Below are 23355 nucleotides of genomic sequence, written 5' to 3' on the forward strand. Positions count from 1 at the left end.
AGACATATCGATCTATTCTACATGTGACCTGTTCAAAAAAGTAAACCTTCTCCAGCATCTGAAACCTCTGGCTCTAATTCAGCATCCACGTGTTTGCCTCTAAACCAGCAAACTTCCATCTAAAAAAGGTCTCTGATTATGTTTGTCAAAGACACAAGCGCTGGACACTGGACATGTGTACATGTAAGCCCCTTACCAGCATACGCCATAACTCAATATGCTTGAAATATGTAATTAAAAAACAGCTGTAAGAAAATCATAATAGAAAAGTATATTCTTTCCTAAATCATGCCAATCACAACAAAACGTTATATTCACTGAAATTAGAATATATTGTCAAACAATGAACGCTGTTAGAATGGGACACACTTCATGTACAATCAGAAATAAATAGCGATTGCGTCACTGTGGATTTCAATGTACACGATCGAGAGGAATCACATCAGCCAAGTGGAGATATGTAGGTCAGAATGTATACATCACGTACGGTATAATAGCACCATTGCATGCACACAAAAATACATAATAAGTACAAAATTATATCGAAACACAGTCATAAAGATATCATAATTTAACACGGTTAACGGGCAATAAATACATGGAATTTAATTTTAAACTTCATTGAAATGAAGCTTTAACAACTCTTCCGTGTAGAGGTTTCACGGGCCGGAAGTTGTCGAGTAGTCTCCCTTCACAACCATTAGTGGGCCTTTCGTCTTTGGAATACATGTACAATCTTCTGAAATCGTCAATCTGTACAAGGAGGCAATTGCTGAATATTAACTTAGTACTATTAATATTTACACCTCCAGGAATATCTCATTTAGTTAATACATGAAAATGAGTAAAGAACTTGGAATTGCTGCTTTAAGAATAATAATGTTGCATAATGATAAATTGAACAGCAAAAAAAGTACATGTATATCGTATTATATTAAGATTGGTTTTAAATAAAAGACACGTCATGAAAAAACAATCACCAGAAATTATTCTAATTAAAAGCAATTGCATGGCGACAAGCCTCGTTAACGGAACTTTATTTCGCCCGTTTGTAATTTGGCCTATTTGGAATTGGCTTAATTTATTGTCTATATTAACTAATCATTGATTTACAGAAGAAATACATACTCGCTCTGTTAAATTTTAAAAGTACACAGATATGATTTGAAATCAAAATTTTACTTTTTTATGTACAAATTTGTTAATTTTGAATGATTGACCTAAATTTGAATGTTAGAAGTCAAATTATAAGAGAGATACAGAGGTAAGAATTCTTTGTTATGTAAACAAAGCTCGAATTATATAGATCTATTTGTTTACAAATAATGTAAAGTGAGGAATTGTCATTTCTTTGACAAAATGAATCTTGGCAAGCAAGATAAACTGATTCAATAAGTTAATAAATAATTTTATCAACAAAATAAGCAAGATCTGATTGAAACTTACACAAATTGAACATGCACATATGTTTGTTTACAAAGCAACGAATTTCAAACTCTGTATCTTGCTTGTAACTCGATAACTGACTTTCAGATTTTGATGTGAAGTGCATTAAAAATACCTATATGTATTTAATTTAACTATTCTAAACATTAAAAATGGAAAAAATAAATTTTACATTTACTTTGTACATAAAACAAAATTAATGAATTTATGACAATTACCTGATCAGCGGATATCATCATGGGGTATCTGAACAGAATCCACGTAACTCCTTCATAACATGGCGGCATAGTGAGCGAGCCTTCATAAGTCCAATAATCTCTTAGGTCCGGATCTTCAAAAAATAAAAATACAGCGTTACAGATATGCACAACCTAGCACAGGTCGTACATTGTGTACATTTGAAAGACTAAACGTAAGTTTCACTGTCAACATTTTTTTTTAATTCGGAAAAATATGGAGACAGGAACTTGTAACCCTTATCTTAAATGGTTTTCATGAAGCGAAGAAGTTATTTTTTTTTTCAAAAATTTAAAAAAGAATCGATGCAAAAAATGAAAGAAAAAGAAACATACAAGTTCAGAAGACAGGGTGAAAAAAATACTAAGTCCTTTCTTTTCGAGTATATGTAGGGCAGATTATGCCAATCATTCACAAAAGCACCAAATTGAACTCTATTACCTATTACAGTAAAACTAGCTTATAACGAAGTCCCAGGGACGGACGATTTTACTTCGTTATAAGCGTAATTCGTTATATCCGCCAAGTTTACAACTTATGATAAAGTCTCAGGGAATTGAAATCACTTCGCTGTAAGCGTCCATTCATTATTAGCGTGTTTGCAATAACCGTGTTTTACTGTACTTGATCGAGTGTAAAAACATATTATATAAAACGTTTTATGTCCAGTCTTTAGGGGAGAAATCTCTTTCTATAAGACGTTTGCAAGGTCAATATCGAATAAAACTGGATTCCTGGTACTTCAAAAAAAAAAAAAACCACGTTCGGTTGCAACCCTGTGGCACAAAAACATTTAATACTCGTAAAAAAACTTTATTTTGAGACGAGCGATTAATTTTTCGATTTGATTATGACAATATCCTGCATTAACAAAGTCTAGACATAATAAATTTGAAATTATTTAGAATAGTTTGGGGCTGATTTTTTTTTTTATTTTTTGATCCATTTCAATTTCATAGCCTGTATTAAATTTCTTTTTTATAATATTGCTTCTATCTACAGTGAATTTACATTTTTATCACACATGTATACAAAGATCTAAAAAGGTTATAATTCCAATTTGAACAACAGCATTGTTGAAGAGAGAGAGAGAGAGAGAGAGAGAGAGAGAGAGAGAGAGAGAGAGAGAGAGAGAGAGAGAGAGAGAGAGAGAGAGAGTACCTGGCAACAAACCAACGGGGTTGAAAGGGGCGTTTGTAGTCTTCTGTCGACCCTAGGACCGGGAAAAGAAATATGATTACTCTTTAAAAAAACTATTCTTAAACACATGTATTGTAGTGTGGATGACTTTGGGATAAGTTTTTTTTCTGAATATTTCCGAAATCTAAGTTCAATGAACAGTGTTTCTGTGTTTATTGTGGCATACATGTAAATGTATGTAAAACTTTTATTTCTATGTGCAGAGAAATAATATTTTCCCTCTTATGGCAAGACTGCATGGCAGAGTCTAATTCTATCTATGAAATACACATATTTTTTTTAAATACAATGTATACTACATGTATACATATTTTGTCGCCGTGTGTGTGATGATGACACGTAAGTGTAAAATTACACTCACCTTATAAGCTATTTCAGCTAGTGTATCTGGAAACAGAGCTCGGATGCAAGCATTTTCTTTTCCAATCTAAATGAAAAAAAATTCTTATATTTAAGATTTTAGTAGGGTGTACACGAGGGAAAAAAATAACAGTGATTGAAAATAAATGTGCAAAGAGCGATAACTCTTAAAATGAACCTGCACGAAGAGGGACATGATACATATGCCGTTTTCTTTTCCGATGGCATCCTCGTAGTTCTGGAACAAGGAGGCATTCCAATGAACCAACTGCACCTGAAAAATACATTAAATTTAGATCGTCTAAACTCCTTTACATGCCTTTGGAATTGTCGTATTTGAAACATTTTTATTCAAATCAAAATTCCTTGATTTTTCCACAAATTTCAAATGTTTAAAAATATTTTTTAAAGAAAAATGATACAACATTTTGTGTTATAAAAACTATAGCGCTAGCAATCCAATTCGATTCATTTGGTAAATCCGCTTTCTGTTTTTAAGCCTAATTTCCGGGTTGGTCAAATTCAGAGAACAAAAGACGATTTAATTAATTAAGAGCCGTGTCATTTTCCCCCCTTTAACAAAATCACGTTCAAAACTCACGCTTTCATCCTACACTTTTGAATGTTCGACATTTCCTCTTTCTATTCTCGTTTTTATTCTTTTAAAAAAATCATTTGGACCGTACATTCCATTACAATTTTTACAAAAGGACATTTACCTGATTTTCATATTAATTTTGTACGATGAATATGAAATATTCTTTACATTTCTATATCAAAACTAATAAGATTGCGTCCTGAACCTACTATGATTATTTGAGTATTCAACTTCTTTTTTTCTTTTCTTTTTTCTACATCTATTGCATGGTCGATGTTTTTACATGAATTTAACATTGTTAACATAAAATGTTTGAAAATATTACAAACCTGAAAATTTTACTAAAGGAACGACAGATTTGTTGGTTGTTATACATGTATGCTACCACCCTCCACCCCCCAACCCCAATGTATATTGTCGGTCTAGCATATGCATACATGTGCTTTGTACTAGTTGTCATGTCCGAGTTTTTATTTTTAAAAAACATTGAAATTTTGTATAGGACACTGCTGTTACTAGTATGTAAGACCGCCCCGTTAGATTCCGACGATGCCCAAACGTTGAAAGCTTGAATGTTAAAAATGCATAACAAGACGTCTTTAGATTGGTCTAGATGTTACATTAAAGTTTTAAAATTCACAGAATTTTAAACTATTTATAACTGTTATAGATAGTTTTAAATTCTCTGAATTTTAAAACTTTAATGTAACATATATACTGAACATGCATGCGAACAAATCTAGGGTTCATTCTGAAGATATATAAATTTAAGAAATTAAATTTTGTTTTATCATTCTAGTTCAAATGCTTTCAAGCCCTCTTCCCCCTCGATTCTATCAAATGTTACATGTATAGAAATTGCTATTTCTCATTTGAATTAGTGTTTGCCTACATTCAATTTGTTAGACACATTCTTCAACGTGCAGAGAGTATGATCGAGTGTCTTGAATTTTACGTGTACGAACACGTGAATGGCCATACGATTGATGCCAGTTGAATAACCCAGTGTAGGAGATTCATTTCCATTCATCTTCATCATACGTGGTTTATATTACATACACGCAGTCAATTATATTTTTAATTTCGAAAGACTTTATGTCAAAATAAAAGGAAGGCTTCCCATTCATTCTTCTCATACATGGAACTACAAAATTGAATATATAGTCTGTGGCAAATCCCGAAGTTGTTGTAGCTATTTCATTTTGTCGATTATTACATGTATTTAAATTAATCTGGCCCAATAGAGTAAAGATAAATATATATTTTCTCGGCAGAACTTTGTTAACATTATCACTGTCTAGTGGGTTATCTCTCTTTCCTGAGTAAAATTTTCTTTTTTATTCGAAATTCACTACCTAACTTTCGATTTGCTGTACAATATCATGCCTCAATTGCTCAGTGTGTGGTCTGGGTGTCATGGGTTCGTCGTACATTTTTTGGAATCGGTTTGTATTTTATTTCACAACTCTTTGCATTGAAACGATCTGTGAAGACGCTCTTGTAGTCAAAAAAAACTTTTGGCATTTCGATATAACTGACCTAACTAATATTCATCTTACATTACACTTCACATCAGACTGCTGCAGTTCTGATATCCTTCAAATTTTATTTGAACTATTCCGAATAAAACAACAAATAAAATTTCAAGGCAATGCTTTAATCAAGTACGAAATACCCGTATGCCTCCTACACGCCTGAGCGAAAAAAATAGCAGATTTTTTTTTTACCCTAAAGAGCCTCGCACTATATTATGCATGTAGTTTTATGATAGGTACTTTAAAAAAAATGTCACTTCATGCTTACCTCCATAGGGAACGCCTTTCCGTTGACCTTGTGTTCTGACCCTCGGGTGCTGTATCGACCCCAGTGAAAGCGAACGTCCGATAACTCGTACTCCGACCCCGGGGGTAGGGGCCCACCTGATATCACTACACGAAAATCAGCAAAATTTGTGAGAATGCTGTTTCAGGTAAATGTACATCATTGTATTGTGAAAAATCGTCAGTTTAAATGACCATCGATGCAAGTGAATCATTGTTGTTGAAAGTTCAGTTTTTTGAAAAGACAAATGCTAGACATTTTCCCTATTTTTAAAAGCCTTACACAGAGGTAAACGCATCTATTTAGTTAATATTGATTAACCACATCATATATCATGTTTTTATTACATGTATTTGTGTTAGTGGATATGCATACTAGATTTAATTCGTTTCATATTCCAGATCATATTATTAAAAAGCGTGCCGGTAAATCATAAATCGGAATACCGTAATGCAATAGTTGAGAAAAGTGGGTCGCTAATTCACTTACATGTAGATTAAACACAATTCCTGGTAAATCAAACAACTTTATCACCTTAAAAGCAATTCAGTATTATCGACATCAAGTTTAATTACTGATACAGGTGAGAAAATTGTGTACCTGAGCGAGCAGAAGGGTCCAATCGAAGAGAGGTTTCCACTGAAAGAGAAATAAATAGAAGAAGTTAAAAATCTTTTATGATGGGAATTTAAACGTGTCTAGCATGTGAAATGTAAAAGTTATAAATGTAGATCTATTTAAATTGCTTTTGTTATTGTGCTTTATTTTATTCCAGTCCATAAATTTCTGTTCAATTTCTTTATTACCTTTTTAAGGGATTCTGAGTTCGCATTGAATATGGAACCTTGAGAAGAGAACATTCGAGCGCTTTTTAAAAGATTATGTTCTAATAATTTTTTACCGGCATGCTTTTATACCTTGATACATCTGACCTACTTTGAATATTTTATTAAAATCTTTGAAATTTTATCCATTTCCCCCCAATTCTTATTGTTCGACATGGTTAGATGTTTACCCGACCAAAACAAAAGCCTAAACTATATAAAAAAAAAATCTCAATTATTACTTGCAATATAGAAGCAAGTGAAAATGTGAAAAATGTAATATAACTCCTATCCCCGTTTCGTTTTTCTATTATTCCTTACGATTTCCTTTCTTTATTTTGAAAATTGATCAGAACCTTTAAATACTGACATCAGTATTTTTATTTTCATTTTATTTCTTTTTCAGAATACTGAAATGAAAAGCAGTTTCAGTCTTGTGCTGGTAAATTTCAAGGATTTGGGAAATTATGTGCATATATTTTTGCTTTAAAGATCTTACGCAAGAAAATAGCCAGTTCCATATATACAGAGACAATTTCTTTTCTTTCTTCCTTTTTTGGCACCTTATTTTAGACGTATAGTATTGATTTTGGACTCAGTGGCTAGGAGAATTATTACTTTAGTGGAATTGTCACACTAATTTCAATGGAACTATTCTTTTAGATGCGCATGATGCAACTTCCTGGATGGTGCTGAGCCTGTTTGTCAACATGTGGAACCCACGTGTACTTGGGGGTAGGTATGTTTATTCTCAATTATCTCTCTTAGAAGCCGCATAAGGCGTTATTTTTCTGATCTAAAATTTTTGTTGAAGCATTTAACTAAAATTTCTCTTTCATGAATTATATGCTGAGAGTATAGTTAATTAATTAACTGAATTAAAGCTATATAGTAACATATAGTGAAATCAATTCCTTGTGTGAGACCTGAAACGGTGAATATTAAGCCATTTCCCACCTTTAGTTTTTTTTTTTTTTTGGGGGGGGGGGGGGGGGGGGGAGTGGGCGAGGGTGTGTTCTTGACAATGCAAATGAACATTGGAGAATGATCATTAATCTCCATATATAAAGTTTTCAGTCCGATCATATATTCGGTTCTCTTTGCCTGACGAAAAGGGTAATCCGGACACGTAAACGTAAACAGCCGAGTGTCAGTTAAAGTCTTCGGAGAAGTGACAGATTCTCGCCGGGACGTAAACCACCAATAATTTATCCACCTATTATATGTACATGTACCTACCTCCGCGATACTTGGGGTAGATGATAACGTTGTAACCATCGTTAAGGACGTCAGTTTCGCGAGATGTGAAGTAATTGATTGACAGGGGCTTCTGCAGGAGGGCGGGGTCAAACTTGGCGTCGTTGGATACCAGGTTGATCGGAGACTGGAACTGTCCCGCGGCTGCTGGGTAATTCTCCTCCCACTCCGAGGCTCCTATATCATAATATCATTAAAAAATATTACAACTCATGTAACCTTTGCGGAACTTAGTCAATTGCAACTCCTCGGGATTATCAGACAGGAGAGGTTTGAATTGGACGGATTATTTCAACCGTTTGTCTTCGCAACTTCTCGGGCTCCTCAGAGGATCGGAAAATAAAAATGTGTTTTTCAAAGCTCTGCTGGGAAGTTCCGAGTTGTTGCGATTGGCTGCTTCGTTGTGTGTCTTAGCAGAAAAATTTTGCTTGAAGTATTTTGCTTTACTTTGATAAATAGTTCCAATTATAATTAAACTGCATTCTTATATGGTACATGCTAAGCCTATCATACATAGGTGTCGGAACCGGTGGGTGGGAGGGGGGGGGGGCAACCGGGTTTTGTCAAGATTTCTAACAAGTATAGCCCCCCCCCCCCCCCCCCCCCCCCACACACACACTTTCAATTTTCTTCCCACGCTACTGTCACATATAGACCGCTTTTAACGATTATTATATCCCCGCATTTTCAACACACAAAGAGCATACTTTTTATCTATAGAACAATGACTAAGTTTATACATGTATATGAAGCTGTGTACTCACGTGCATACATGTAACCCTCCGGCCATTCTTTGACCCGTACAGTCCTCACCATGCAAATCATCCGGGAATTTTTGGTGGGTACAGATTTTTGACGTTTGAGAACAGGCCTAAAGTTGGTCGGGCATGGTCCTATGGAGAGAGTTAATGCCATTTTACATTAAAACCGCCGTATACACCCAAACAACAAGAAATACAAAAAGTGTCCGGTCGCGCAGTGGTCAAGCAATCGCTGTTGCTTAGTGAGTACTCTTTAGTCTCACACGGTGACCTCGAACATTCAGTTCCATGGTCAGAGTATGGTTGATTACTCATCATGGGTAATTAGTGAATTGATACAATTGAGGTTGGCTGACCAGGAGTCGGTCGGGCATTCTCGGGCATTTCCGGACAACCTCGTCAAACCGAGCGCAATGTCGGAAAGATCGAGAATCTGCAACGAGCGCAATCAATTGGGAGACAAATTGAGTGAAATTTGATCATAATCAGACATCTTAAAGATTACAATAAAAAATACTGCAAATTAGTGATTAAATGAAAAACAATAAGCCAAAATAAATCAATATTTTTTACTTTATGCATGAAATTATTAAAAATTATTTGATAAAAATTGATATTTAAGAAAATGTAATCAACCAGTTGTAACGAATCAAACACATTCATTCCTAGCATTCAAATCGTTTATGACAATTACATGTAATGGCAATTGAGTTCAGGGTGCATGGGAATAGATATTTATCATTGACAAATTCGTTAATCCTATTTAATTTGCATGTGCAACTGCTTGTCAAACTGCCTGACATTTACACGGATTTTATAACTTAACAGGATAAAACGTCCCTATCGGTCAATCAGATAGTAAGTACGTAAGTAGTGTGATAACGGCTTCCTAGCCGATGAACGCGCGATGTCATAATTCTAATAGTAGATCACTTGTATACGAAATAGATGGCTGTAACAAAGGTCCTCAATACTGTGTGAAACGCCAGCAAAACATGCTTTATTTTCTGACATCCAAACATTTATGTAACGGTAACGTTGTGCACATGTTGCATGTAACAGTGTTTAATGTTCATATTAACTTTAAGTGCATATTGGATTGTTTTGTTAATTAAAAACGATATATACTGACAAGCAACAACTCTCTCTCTCTCTCTCTCTCTCTCTCTCTCTCTCTCTCTCTCTCTCTCTGTGTTTAACTGATGAAAGTATCTTTGACAAATATACTGGTGGATTAGTTTTACACAATTAATTACCAACATGCGTGTCACATATGCGTCTTATGTAACTTATCTTAACTTTTTTTTTTAAATTGTAAATGTCAAATACTTTCTGAGATGACCCTTTGAACTTGCTTTGCGTGCAGAAGCTTTGTAATGGAGGATTAATATAAAGTAGCAGTTTTTAAAGGTCTCCATCTCATGAAACTATGTACAAGTACATATCAATTGTATGCATAAAAGTTCTTTAATGTTAAGAAATAACCGTGCACCCCCACTCCTAAAAAACGGAAAAAAATTATGAACAAGTATAAATCCGCAATTTATAAATGCATATGAAAAGCAATGGTTGTCAAATCATGACAGTATTGGAAATTAAGAATTAACTGTTTAAATAAAATATTAACAATATACTTGGTTTTTTAAATTTATTATTTACCCAGTAAATTGACATATCAGAGAATCTTGTTCATCAATATCATGATCACTTATCCCCCTCTCTCTGTAAGGGGAGACTACAAGAGTATATCCAACTCTGTAATTAAGATCAATTATAAATGTACCATACACACACACGAGAGAGAGAGAGAGAGAGAGAGAGAGAGAGAGAGAGACAGAGAGACAGAGAGACAGAGAGAGAGAGAGAGATGAACTAGAGCAGAGCTCGTGGCAAAGCCACGAGTAGGTCTTCCGTTGTTGCTGCGGGTTAAAAATACGTGATATGGTGTCAAAAATATATTTACATTTTCCAGTGTCTTTGCCTGTGATAACACTACGTATCGATTTTGTACTATAAAACCCATAATACAAGTGACGTCAAATTGAGGCGCCAGCGGGGTTTGCTTATTTATATTTAAATATTTAATCGCACAATGGCTAAAAATTATATAAATATAAGTAATAAGGAATCATTCTTTGAATATTATGAGGTGATAAATTTCGGTCGGGGCGTGATCAATTCTATCATAAAGCCCTTCGGGCTTTATTGGATGTGATCACGCCCTGACCAAAATATCACCTCATAATACTCAAAGAATGATTCCTTATTCCTTATATAATGACTAAACTTTCAATTCCGCTTTTGATATAAAAACGTGTCGTGATTGAAAACCTGTATATAAAATGTGTTTTGAACAAGACAGGAAGAAAATGTTTTTGGAAAACTATTTGTCGAACACAGTCTGTGTAATCGTTTCAAAAATTCTATAAAAAGTGAGATGTTTAATGGCGAGTTAAATTTTCAAAAGGTAGCAAGCATTGTTATAAACAGTATGTACTCATGATTCATGTCAGGAATTGCAGTTTTTTTAAAAACCTAACCCGCCTACAAAACACGTAACCTTTTCTCTAAGATAACTTGTTTATTTAAATCTTTTTTTTTAAGACTATTTGCAAGTTTAAAATTGTTACGTGCTGACAAAATTTAGTAATTTGTCAAAATTGATGGCATCATTGAGATTTTCTACAGGGAAATGTGTGTCGTCTGATATTATTTAATGATACGAATAGATTTGGACATTCAAAATAATATATAATCAGTTAAAAAAAGATGAGCGGGAGAATTTATGCAAAAGCGGGCATCTAAATTTTACACCAGATGGTGCTGTTTCATAGAGACACCGCTATGTAATGTGAATTAAATAACCTTATTTACAGAAATGAATGTTACTTCTCTCGACGATGTAATAATATGCAAAATCCCTATTTTTATGTCAGTGGGTTGACTAATTAAATTTAAAAAAAACTTCAATTGCGCTTGCGTAAATTGGAATTCTGGGAAGGAATTAGACAGTCCGTGTTAGAGAAATTCGAGGAGGTTATGAAACTGGTCAGTTTCTATATCAAACTGTGCATTGATGTATTAAAAGACTATCATTGGTATCGTCTGTAGCCATGGTCCGGAATCCGTATGTGCAGTCATACATTGTATGTACATCATTACACCTATACCTCCTCACCTACAGCCATACAAATGAGGATGCAACCTTCATATACACAAGCATATTAGTATTATAGATCTGGAAACTATTTATCTTGTATTTCAATATATTGGGTATTCGTTGTTCACATAAAAGCCATCTATATTCCACTGGCTGTAACTAACCTTGTAAGTAAATTAAGTTACATTACAACCTCATTATAAACAAATTCAATTAAAATTTGTTTTTTTAATCAATTTCCATACAGATAACAATAAATAAAATTCCCAATGACGCACATCTATCTCACTTAAGTGTAACTTTGAGAAGTGCATATATTTTTGGGAGGCAGATATGTCGCTATATTATAGTCTGAAAGTCAAGTGAATTATCATGGTCTTTCAAAGAAATAAGAAATCCGTTTACAGTTGCAGTACTTTGATGATTTCTATGGTGATCGACTGCATTGCTTAATGTAGTCGTATTTCCCAAGAACAAAATTTTCTTTGTCTTCAAACTTTTAATTATAATATATTATGAATTATTATGTTCATAACCATAAAAGTTTAGCGTGTTCAACAGGTTAATTTATTAGCCACATTTTTAGGTTACTATTTCACATATTTAATGTGAAGATGATTGACTTCGAATAATAGTCTTATTGTTTATAAAAGCACCCTTCCAACTGTTAGTCAATTACATATGTTCTGAGTTGTGTGCGCTGAAGCGACACAAGATCGTCGGTCGCACGTGGCGATTGAATTAACACAGACTGACCGAATAAACACACGGGTGGGAAAATTAAACACGATGAGGAGAAAATGTTACACATAAGAAGAAGTCACCAAAAATGATTTTCGACAGAACTGGATATCTTTTCGCCAATTTAAAAATATCCAGCGCGAGCACCTGTCAGAGGGGCGGGAGGAGGGTGGAACGCAGCACTGAGTTCGCTTCCACACTGAAACGAACAACCATGTAGAAAAACTACAGAGTGATTAATATGTGACTGATAGAATCTAATCTTAAGTTGTTTAAAACACATGTGAATATTCTTTTAATAATCATCAAATGCCTCAATTCAGGACAATTCAGGACATTCTTTTATCGTGCTAGCACCTACCGCAAACATGTAACATGGAACTTTGATGATTATTTGATTTGATTTTTAAACTAACTTGTACGCTATCGTATAATTAAATCAATGCTTAATCAACTGTACAAGTAAAATAAATTCATTTATTTTCGTCATAAATCTATATAATAGTTGAAAACATAATAAAATATAATTATGTCTGTGCAAGATATGAAACATGAACGCGTGATAAGGTACATGTAGAAGAACACGAGCCGACCACAGATCACTTGTCCACTCGCGCTGGATCTCCTCGGCCATGTGCGAGGGATGATCATCATTTAATTTTTTTGGGGGGAGGGGGGTTAATTTTTTTTTAGATATACAAACCAACCATTAATTTATGTCTGACTATGTTTCCAATTTGGAGTAATATCTTTCATTAATATTCAGTTACACTCAAATGTTTAATTAAATAAATACAAGATGGACAAACTTTTATAATATAAAATTAAAACAGTTCTTGTATTTACGGCTATATAAACTCAAAGTTCATCTTCATCTAAGTGTGCGTCGCGGTGTGCGAATCTTGTGTATTAGATAACCGCTTACCGCTAGTAGTACAGCCGTGGACGAAGTATAGATTACGTAAAGGTACAACGCACAGACACGCACAGCTCAGAACCCAGGGAGATTTGAAAAGTTTGCAGTATAATGACCATATTCTATCGAATAGAAGTTCTTTATTTTAAATTTAAAACCCACAATTGATCTATGTCTGATATTGCTTTAGATTGAGAATGACATTGCTTTTATTAATTAACTGAATGATTTCTTAATTGACACCCAATCTTTTAGTCCATAAACTTTTATGTGTAATCAAAACTAAAACAATTTTTGAGTTCGCGACTAAATAAACTCATTTATGAGAGACGCAACTCTCGTGTATTAGATAACCGCTGACCGCTAGGTAGCCCAGCCGCGACCATGGTGACCGATTTTCTCGGCCGCGGTTTCGTTAACTTGGCCAAATTGCCGCGAGTACTGGTCAACACGTATTACTTTTTACCTCATATTATGCAATACCCGAACACAAAAACAGTTTTATGAGATCAATAAAGTCACAAACAACATTTTTTGCAACGACGCCCATATCGAAAAATTTACCGTTTAAGAGTTATGAAGCAAAGACTTTTAAGGGATCTAGACCCCTCATGTTAGGAGCTAGCCCCTTTTCTATGGTATCAAATGAAAGCTCTTAATATTCTGCACAACTTTTATTCTATATGTGTCTAGAAAAAATTTACAACTAAAAAGTTATTGAGCAAAGATATAAGCAAAATTTAACATTTTTTGAAACATAAATTTCGATGTAATTTTTTAAGCAGTATACGTGTGTTAATCAAACATGTAAAACTAGGAGGACAACGTTCAAGATGTCTACATTAAAGATTTGTAAATTAAAACTACTTGCTACGGATCTACTCGGAGCCTTTGCAGGTACACGAGACCCACTAAAAAAATATTCAAAGGGGAATAACTCAAAACCGGAAGTAGCGATTTCACCATATTTTTTGCTATAGTAAGCTATTATTATTTACAATAAACCCTGAAAATTTGAATAAAATCTAATGACAAACAAGCGAGATATAACAGTTTAAAGAAACGTCTAGAAGAAAAAGAAGAAGAAAAATAATAATGAAGAATTTCCAACAGAATCAGTACAAGGTCTTCCGTTGGAAACGGAAGACCTTAATTACCTACCTACCTGGTGGAAGGCATTAAAATTTCGCTTGAATATTATATGTTAATCCAGGAGGTTTAAATGAGCCACATCACAAGAAGAAAATCGACCAAGGGATTTGCTCACTCAATATTACGATGCCTCTGTCGGTGGAAATTTCCTGTTCTCTCTCTCTACAGAGGACGACAACTGTTCACATGTATATTGTACATTTTATAATATTCATTTGATACCTTTCCAGCTCGATCAATAAAGCCTTGTAATTGATGCTCCTAACTATAAAACATATAATCCAGCGCTCGCCTTAAGCTAGACCTTCATGCCGAATACACCTGTTTGTCAATAGATATTAAAAGTTTAAATGTATAGTATACACCTTTCCCCCGCCGCTTCGGACAGTCAAAACTTTATTACGATGTACAAGAGCTTTTAAACACCGAGAGAGAAAATTACACACTGTATATTTCGGAATTGTCCATAAAGAGGCCCCGTTGAGGGAGTTCCCGCGATATTTCACAGACTCCGCTACGCAGTATGACGCAGCGCTTGTCTCTACAGTAAAGAGAGAAATAAAACCGATTTTCTGTCGGCGGGTTATGTCGAAGGCGCCGCACCGTGCCGTCGTGGTAACGAGACTGTCTTATCTTAAAGCGACAGGATAGATTTGCTTTCTTTATAAACATTGATCTACATGCATTGTCTCGAATTCATTGCATTCGTTTCTTATGTGATTTTTGGGGGGGGGGGGGGTTATAGTTGTTTTTTCGTTGTTATTTTGATCACGATTTCTCATGTATTATTTACCTGTACATACATATCTTTTCTTGCATGTATATTTAAGAATATACTTGTACAATGTATTTTTGCGTGATAAGGTCAGTAAATGTTGTTTCGTATAAATTTCGATATACCTGATAGAAAAGCAGTGCTTTATCCAGAATAAGTATAAGCTTTTTGACGATTTAAAAGAGAAATATCTGCGTTAAGTATGCTGCTGAAAACTAGGTTCTATCGTGTATACGTAGAGATTTCAAGTTTACGCTGAGCAAATAATGGGAAATAAATGTAAGCCCCACCCCATGCCGAAAGGCTTATTAAAATTCTAGTTGACGGTCAGTGATTTTGCCCATATACGAAGAAAACATGTCTACATGTACATATCACAAACAGTGTATATTTCACTATGTGTAAACATGTGTAATTTCTTAAAACTATTTGGATGTTTCAATCAATATTTGAACAACAATGATATGGACTGTCCGCAAGTAATAAATAATGATAAACGTGCTCGAAAAATAAAGCTTTGACTTTTAACTCTGTTTAAACCCTCTATTCTTCTGCTTTGACGCTTGGATTATTTGATAAAATTGCGCGCATAATAATTCCTTTCTATTTTATTTTGATGAAATCTATCAATCCGGAACAGCTTTGTTGATAAGTAAACTATTTTAATTGACTTTTTCAACCTTTAAATATTCAATACCCTTTTTCACACTTTGACAACATTTACTGTAGTGAAGTCCGACGATGGTTTATTGTGCTATCGTGTGTGTGTGTGTGTGTGTGTGTGTGTGTGTGTGTGTGTGTGTGTGTGAGAGAGAGAGAGAGAGAGAGAGAGAGAGAGAGAGAGAGAGAGAGAGAGAGAGGGGGGGGGGAGGGGGGGGAGAGGTTTAGTGGATTTGATGAGTTAATAATTTTTTCAACAACATTAACTGTATACAGTCTTTTTGAAAACAGAAAAAAACATCCATTTGTATATTTTAAATCCAACTTTCAATCATTTCTTCGATTTCAATTTTGTTGGTCCACAGTCGCACACACGGAAGATTATCTTTTTATCCGATAGGATTATCATATATATTTCTAGTAAACTTGCAAAATTTTGTCCGATACGATACAATATGCACAGATTATAGAAAAAGAACATTCGTTGCCATAGAAACAGTAACACAACCACCCTAACGTTTTACTAAGAGAAAATGAAGTATTTATTTCTTCATAAAAGAGTGCCAATACTGATATTGGAAAAGTATCAGGTTGCCATGCTCAAAACACCAATGTGTTGCATTGTGATCTTTATTTTACTAGTATATGTACTTGTATGTTCTAGTTTGCCGCATGTTTTGTCAATATCTAGTTCATTTGAGAGCTAGAGGAAAATAAATCAGTGTTTCTAAGGCATCCATGTAAAAACATATCATTTGGTAACCAATGGAAACGTTTAAATAGTATTTATTTAAAAAACTTTTTTTATTCTCTGTTGAGTGGCAAATAAACAAGCTCAAGCTTGGGTCCGTTTGAACACGCCATTCGGGAAACTCCACACCTTTGGGGAAAGTTTCACAGAAAAAAGGCTCGATCTGAGGGGAAAATTCAACTTTTAAAAATTTATCTCTATTCATAGAAACAAATGTCCTTGCTGTATTCAAACTCGGGACTTTCAGGTTTATAGACAGAGATTATCAAATACACATCCAGTTTTGGTATTATTAACAGTTTCAAAATGGGTTGAAATCGACATTTTGTGTCGTACTGTCATAAAAAGGTTAAAGTCATGGGGTGTTGAGTACCCTTAATAAGAATGCAAAAAGTCACATCGTTTCAATACCACGTTCATTCAACTCATATACGACTACGAGGATTTATTGTTTTGGATAGGTTTGGAATTTTAAACTTAATCAAGGGCCTCGACAATTTCAGACTTCGAATTTAAAAAAAAAACAGCTGGAAAGATGTCAGGTCGCATTTTGGAGTTTCCCTGCATGCAGATCTGCTTTTTTCCTGAAGGTATGAAAACTTAATCATTATTTTCCATCATAACAGCAGGACACTAATTAGTAGATGTGCTGCCACAACACCTGCGCCCGATAGATGATCAAGTATCTACGTTAGGAGTTAACGAACTTTGTCAGCATTTTCCTTACTAATGCTTACCTGGCAAGAGGCTTACTAAAAGTAAAAGTTACGTTAGCTCAGAGAAGGAAATTGAAAATTGAAAAACTTCATGTGCGGATCTAAAAAAGGGCGTGGATGGGGGAGGGTCCGTACACCCTAAATAATTTAGAACTTATCAAAATTATACAGCAAAGTTGCTGTAAGCAGACCTCAAGCCATTCCTTTCTTTAAAAAAAACTTGGACAAAATATTATGTTTGAAACAATGACCTGCTAGCGCTGCACTATTTAATCTTTGTAAACCGTAACAAATTTAACTCATTTTGGGGGGGAGGTCTTATTCCAACATTGTGGTAGCAATTACGTTGCTTTTTGTGATATTTTCTTTATTCAGTCGAGCTCTATACTTTAACAGTATGTTACTTGTACTCTTAGATGATAAAAATGCGTGTATATGTATATATTTAAACAGTCATGATATGTAAAATTTTGTATATATTCTCTTGATAAAATGTAGACCAAGCTCATGATTTATTTACCATAAAATCACACTTCCTAAAAAATGTTTTTATCTAGAGATAAAATAATAATATTATTTTTTTTATTTCCGTCCCCATTCCGACGATACGACATGCCTTTTCCTGCAATTAGCATTTCTATTGGTGACATCATTTCTATCATCTTCGCTAGCCAAGGGTTTTCGGTCCACTTTGCTCCCCATAAATGGGAAGCAAAGTGGACCGAAAACCCTTGGCTAGCTAAGATGCATTTCTATGGTCATGTAAAAAAAAATTGACAAACTTGTAGATTTTTCATTTGTGGATTTCAGAAAACGGAGAAATTGTACCAAATGCAAACCCAACAGATGGAAATGCGTATTATAGTGACAGGTTACATGTAAGTAACAAACAGGATTTTAGAGCTCAATGAGGAATTAGATTGAAGCCTGTGGAGTTAACTGTCCGAGCTTTATAGGTTACACGATTAGAACTACACAAATTCATACCCAGACACATGTATACACTATACACACCAACACGGATGCATATTCGGATTTACAAGTTTTCATGTCTGGAATTTTGAACACGATTACCATACCAACAGGCTTCAACAGAAAAAAACATCATGTTTGGTAAATGGGGGGGGGGGGGGTCACTCTAAATATTTTGGGGCTTAAAAAATAAACGTATGGTTAAACGTTTGTGTAAAAAATAACCCCAAATAACGATACGTCAGCAATGTTACAATAGTTCAAAAGGGATCGTTTTAACGGAAAGTGTCTGTTATGCTTAGTTACACATTTTGTAAATGGTGCTTTTGAAAGTCAATGTTACCACCACTCCAGTAAAATTCGTACCAACATTCTTTAAAACATGAACATGATGCATACATATTTTTACTCAAAATATTTTTGTTAGTTTGCATTCTGCCTGAAATGTAATTTCTTTATTATAGAAACGCTGAAAATACATTACATATAGAAGAGTGGATTAAAAATTATCCATGATTATATATATATTCCTGGGTAATTGTCTGACTGTAAACTGGGCTGGTCTCCCAGATATTTTTTAAAACGTGATGTTATCGTGACAAATTCACATAACATATTTTTATATTCAGATATAAAAAACAAAATCCATATCAATGACAGTTAGATTTAATGGTGGATATTTGAATATCAAGTGAAAATTCAAGTGGCTTAACCGAAGAGAGCGCTGGAAAAAAAATAAGGCGCAGTTAAAGAAAACCCAACTCAAAACGATTTTATACATTAATTTTTGTCGGTCTTTCAAATCTGAATTAAAAAACTACTTTTATCTTCTAACACTTATTTATGTTAATCCGGGATATGATTTTATAATCCATATCTATATATTACAAAAGTCGTCGTTCGTTACATATCAGACAATCTTGGGTTTCGTAACAAAAAAATTTAGTTTTAATCAGAACAAATCAATTCTCGTTCCCCACGAATATCAATGTCTTAGAGGCATAACTATTTTTTGTCCTGAATGTTCCTGTCTTTGTCTTCGAAAACTTCTATTTTTGGTTATAACACGTGCACCTGGCACGTGTAGACAAACTCGATCAGGACGTGAAGATGAACGATGAATAAAAATGGATTGACTTGTTCGAAAATATATATCTGAACATTGACAACCTTTCTATGCACTTGTTCGGATTAATCTTCTATAAGACTATATTAAAATAATATATAGACTCGAATTTTTGGCCTTTAATACCGATAAATCCGAAGAGTACTGTCTTTTATTTTATATATTTAAACATCATTGGTACTTGAAGATTAGCAATTTGTTTATATTTTTTCTCAATTAAGCTCCACTCATTAATAATCAACGAAAATTTCTCAAAAAATTCGGGAAATCATCTGGATTTATTTACAGTCATTACGCGTGCGCATTACATCCACAGTTGTTCACGCTTAATCACGGGAAGCTCTTTAGCATGTTTATAGTTTATGTTTCCACAATATTATATTTGCTAGGATAAACTCAAAAACGATAATCATATTATACAAATACGTGAAATTTTCATTGGATTTGCTATATATTCTGTTCATATATATTTATGATTTCTTATGAGAGAAATTATAAAATAACAAATGATATCAACCAGAGACACAAATAACATTATTATTTATGTTTCTGATATCAGCTTAGTACTTATTTTTGTCTTCATGATAGCAAAGAAAATATTTGATAATGATAAATGTCCTACGGACCCGGTTTAACGATATAGTGCCTCTGTAGCAAAGAAAATATGCGAGATAACTCTAACACAGTGCATAAATTACCATGAAAAATCCCGAGAGTTTTAACTGAGTTAAAAACGTAGGTGAAACGGTGTTGAATTCTTCCATTATATAATTTTTAGATGAAAGGTATTTACAGTCTCGAAAAGGTTTATTAGGATTAATTTGATTGTTATTTTCAATGCAACTTCATTAATTTTCTACAGTTTACAAAATCGTTTCGGAGCGATTCTGCAATTTTCTGCATTACAAGTATTTGCAATTGGGGGCGCATTCTAACTCTGGCTAGGGCCTGTCCTGAGACACAGTTAGATTATTCTAACTAAGGAGAGTGTAGTGAAATTAATAAAAATGTCCGATACATGCAATGTCAACTCATGCACGCACGGGTCAGTCTTGTGTTTACTATAAATGCACGAAGCATCAGTGACCACTTTCTCTCGCAGCAAACATTTTCCTTAAATTTGAATAGAGAATTGAATGATCATTGCTTGTCAAGATTTTTTTGGACAAGTCTGGTCCCACCACTTTTAAAAACGACGCTAGTCTACAGAAATTATTGTTCAATTTTTTTTTCATAACTTTACAATCCAATAATTGCATAACAGGTTAGCCTAGAAAAATAGTTTATTATAATGCATGTAACCTTGAAAAAAATAAACGGGTCAATGCCAGCATCGAGTACTTTATTATACCTTACCGCCAACCGGAAGTCGACCTAAAATAACGACAATGATGCTATTGCAGCACATGCAGAAATGCATTCTAGATAAGAAAAGGCGAGCATATTTCGATTATTTTCTTTGTAAATATCAAGAGTTATCCTCCTTCCATATTGAAAGTTGAATGAACTATACTTGCCACAGAATATATTGTATGAATATTTTACTTGATTATGAATACTATTTATCATTACTCTCATAATTTACATAAAATGGTTTGGATGAAGATGCGCTCGTAACAACCATCAACGATCACCATCCCAAACCCAATTCAGCAAGTTTTTTTTTCACAACATTGGCCATTTGCGATGAAAAATAAAAGGAATTGGATATTCCCTTTCATCAGGCATGTTTGCAAACATCAATTTCAAAAATTTACATAAAAAAAATGAATTATTATGGAGCTGCCCCTCCCCATTATTTGGAAGCATGTAAAAATTGAAGGGAAAATAAGGAAATAAACAATGGAATTGAAGTTAAAAGTGTACGACGTGCATTTCTATTTTCTATAGGACATTCCCGTAAATCTACAGTTTTGCAGCTAACATTTCTTATTCATTTTCACTGAGATAAATATAAACATTGGCTGATATGAAAAAGATATATATATATATATATATATATATATATATATATATATATATATATATATATATATATATATATATATATATATATATATATATATATATATATATATATATATAGCTCTCTGTCCAATTGCTTTCATCAATTGTGCGAGTGTGTGTGTGTGTGGGGGGTGGGTGTTAAATTGAGAAAAAGTTTGCATAAGCATATATAACGTATATAATACTGTAGGCTACACAGACAGTGGGTTGACTTACTGTTTTTTCCCCTGCATGCATAGGCGTTGGAACCGGGGGGGGGGGGGGGGGGGACTGGGCTTTTTTAGCAAAGTTAAACCTAACCATTAGGCACATAGCATCATGGAGGGTTCAGCCCCCCCCCCCCCCCCCCCACTTTTTCTCGCAGGAAAGATAATAGTTCCTAAATTTACCTTGAGATTGAAGAGTAATAGGTAGAGTAGCCCCCCCCCCCCCCCCCGGGATTAGGATTTTCATGATTTTGTGAATGAAGTTTTTATGTTTTATGTTGTTCTTTTTTTTATTGCTTGTCAAGATTTCTGAGGATTAGTCTAGCCCCCCCCCCCTACTTTCAATTTGCTTCCGACGCCACTGGCATGGCTAGCGAGGATGACTGTTCTTAATTAACTTAACAAAAGTTATAACATTCAGATATTAATATAACATGTGAGTGTTTATGGGACTCTTATAAATGACAGTTTTGTATTTCACTTTTACGAAAGGAGTTAATTAACCAATCAATTCTGAAAAAGTTAATTAGAGTACTTATAATAACTATATATGTACTTCCATATCTGTGAATTATGACAAGTATATTATTTATCACATTTTCACTATTTTGAATACTAGTTGTAATTCGATGCCACAATTTAAATGATATGCATGAACAATATGTTCATGAGTTTTCCTTACCTTATCTGACATTTCTGCATAAAATTTCGAAATAAGTTACCACAATTAATGAAAAAATTGGAAACTGTGTAGATGGAGTGTTGATATTTAAAACTCAGTTTATCGGGGGAAGAGAGTATTGGATAAATAAATGTTTTTGTCTTTTGGAGGGGAGGTTGTTAGGTTTTAATTTGGAGAGAGAGAGAGAGAGAGATGATCTGCTTAATTTTTACTGTAGATTAAAGACGCGTACGTCACAAATTTCATTGTCGGTAAATCACCTTTGATAAATTCAATATAACAATAGACAAATCATTACTGAATTTTAATCATCTCATTAATTCAAATCTTCAATCTACGAAATGAATTGATTAATGTGCATATGAACGATATTCAACCTTGTAACAGTACATTTTAAATGTGAAAAATGAATGATTGTCGTCAAAATTTAATAACTTTGGGTTGTCATTATCTCCAAATAAAAATTCAAAATCAAAAAAGAGTTCTTTTCTATATACTAATTTTAATTATAAAAAATATTTATGTAGATTTGACCAAAGGTCTTCGAAATAATCAATGGATCTTTGATGAGTCTTAATTAATGACAAATATTTAAATGTTTAAATTAATCAAATATGTGTTCAAAACAACGGGATGTGCATATGAGAGAGAGAGAGAGAGAGAGAGAGAGAGAGAGAGATGAGAGAGAGAGAGAGAGAGAGAGAGATTGATTACTAATTAATGGCTGTGAGTGAAATATGTTCATACAATGTATACATGTAAATCATACGTTTTATCGTTTTAAAATGCCATTAAATTCCAATTAAGCTATTATTAAAACTTTTATTTATAATTCTTAGAATGCATCGAAGGAAACATTTCGACATCAACAAAATATCATATATGAACTTTACCTTTCTTAATAAATAAATCAAAAACTAACAGAGTTTTCGTCCTCCCCTAACAACTTAGGTGGTTGTTCGACAATTAATAAAATAATAAATCTTT

General features: G+C 33.8%; 1 protein-coding gene across 3 annotated transcripts; it reads right to left on the reverse strand.

Annotated features, from left to right (window-relative positions):
• Nucleotides 1-215: 215 nt before the first annotated feature.
• LOC128190022 (carbonic anhydrase-related protein-like) lies at nt 216-14931 on the reverse strand. Of its 3 annotated transcripts, none has more exons than XM_052861892.1 (10): nt 14487-14931; nt 8508-8636; nt 7726-7920; nt 6263-6301; nt 5645-5769; nt 3422-3517; nt 3245-3310; nt 2845-2896; nt 1665-1777; nt 216-753 (listed from the first exon to the last, which is right to left on the reverse strand). In XM_052861892.1, exons 2-10 carry the CDS (start codon nt 8566-8568, stop codon nt 619-621), a joined length of 882 nt encoding a protein of 293 aa, XP_052717852.1. In that variant the 5' UTR covers nt 8569-8636; nt 14487-14931; the 3' UTR covers nt 216-618. The 3 variants fall into 3 exon arrangements, with proteins under 3 accessions (XP_052717852.1, XP_052717851.1, XP_052717850.1); XM_052861891.1 differs by having other exon boundaries at nt 14483-14931; XM_052861890.1 differs by lacking the exon at nt 14487-14931 and having other exon boundaries at nt 8508-8750.
• Nucleotides 14932-23355: the final 8424 nt, after the last annotated feature.

The sequence above is a fragment of the Crassostrea angulata genome, chromosome 6 (assembly GCF_025612915.1).
Source record: "Crassostrea angulata isolate pt1a10 chromosome 6, ASM2561291v2, whole genome shotgun sequence".
NCBI classification, from domain to species: domain Eukaryota; kingdom Metazoa; phylum Mollusca; class Bivalvia; order Ostreida; family Ostreidae; genus Magallana; species Magallana angulata.

Excerpts from the sequence above, each read along its gene's own strand:
- LOC128190022 (XM_052861890.1), bottom strand. The coding sequence starts at position 8,658 with ATGGCATTAACTCTCTCCATAGGACCATGCCCGACCAACTTTAGGCCT. Across the intron at positions 7,921-8,507 it reads GGAGGGTTACATGTATGCAC|GAGCCTCGGAGTGGGAGGAG; the intron begins GTGAGTACACAG and ends ATTATGATATAG. Across the intron at positions 2,897-3,244 it reads TAGCTGAAATAGCTTATAAG|GGTCGACAGAAGACTACAAA; the intron begins GTGAGTGTAATT and ends TCCCGGTCCTAG.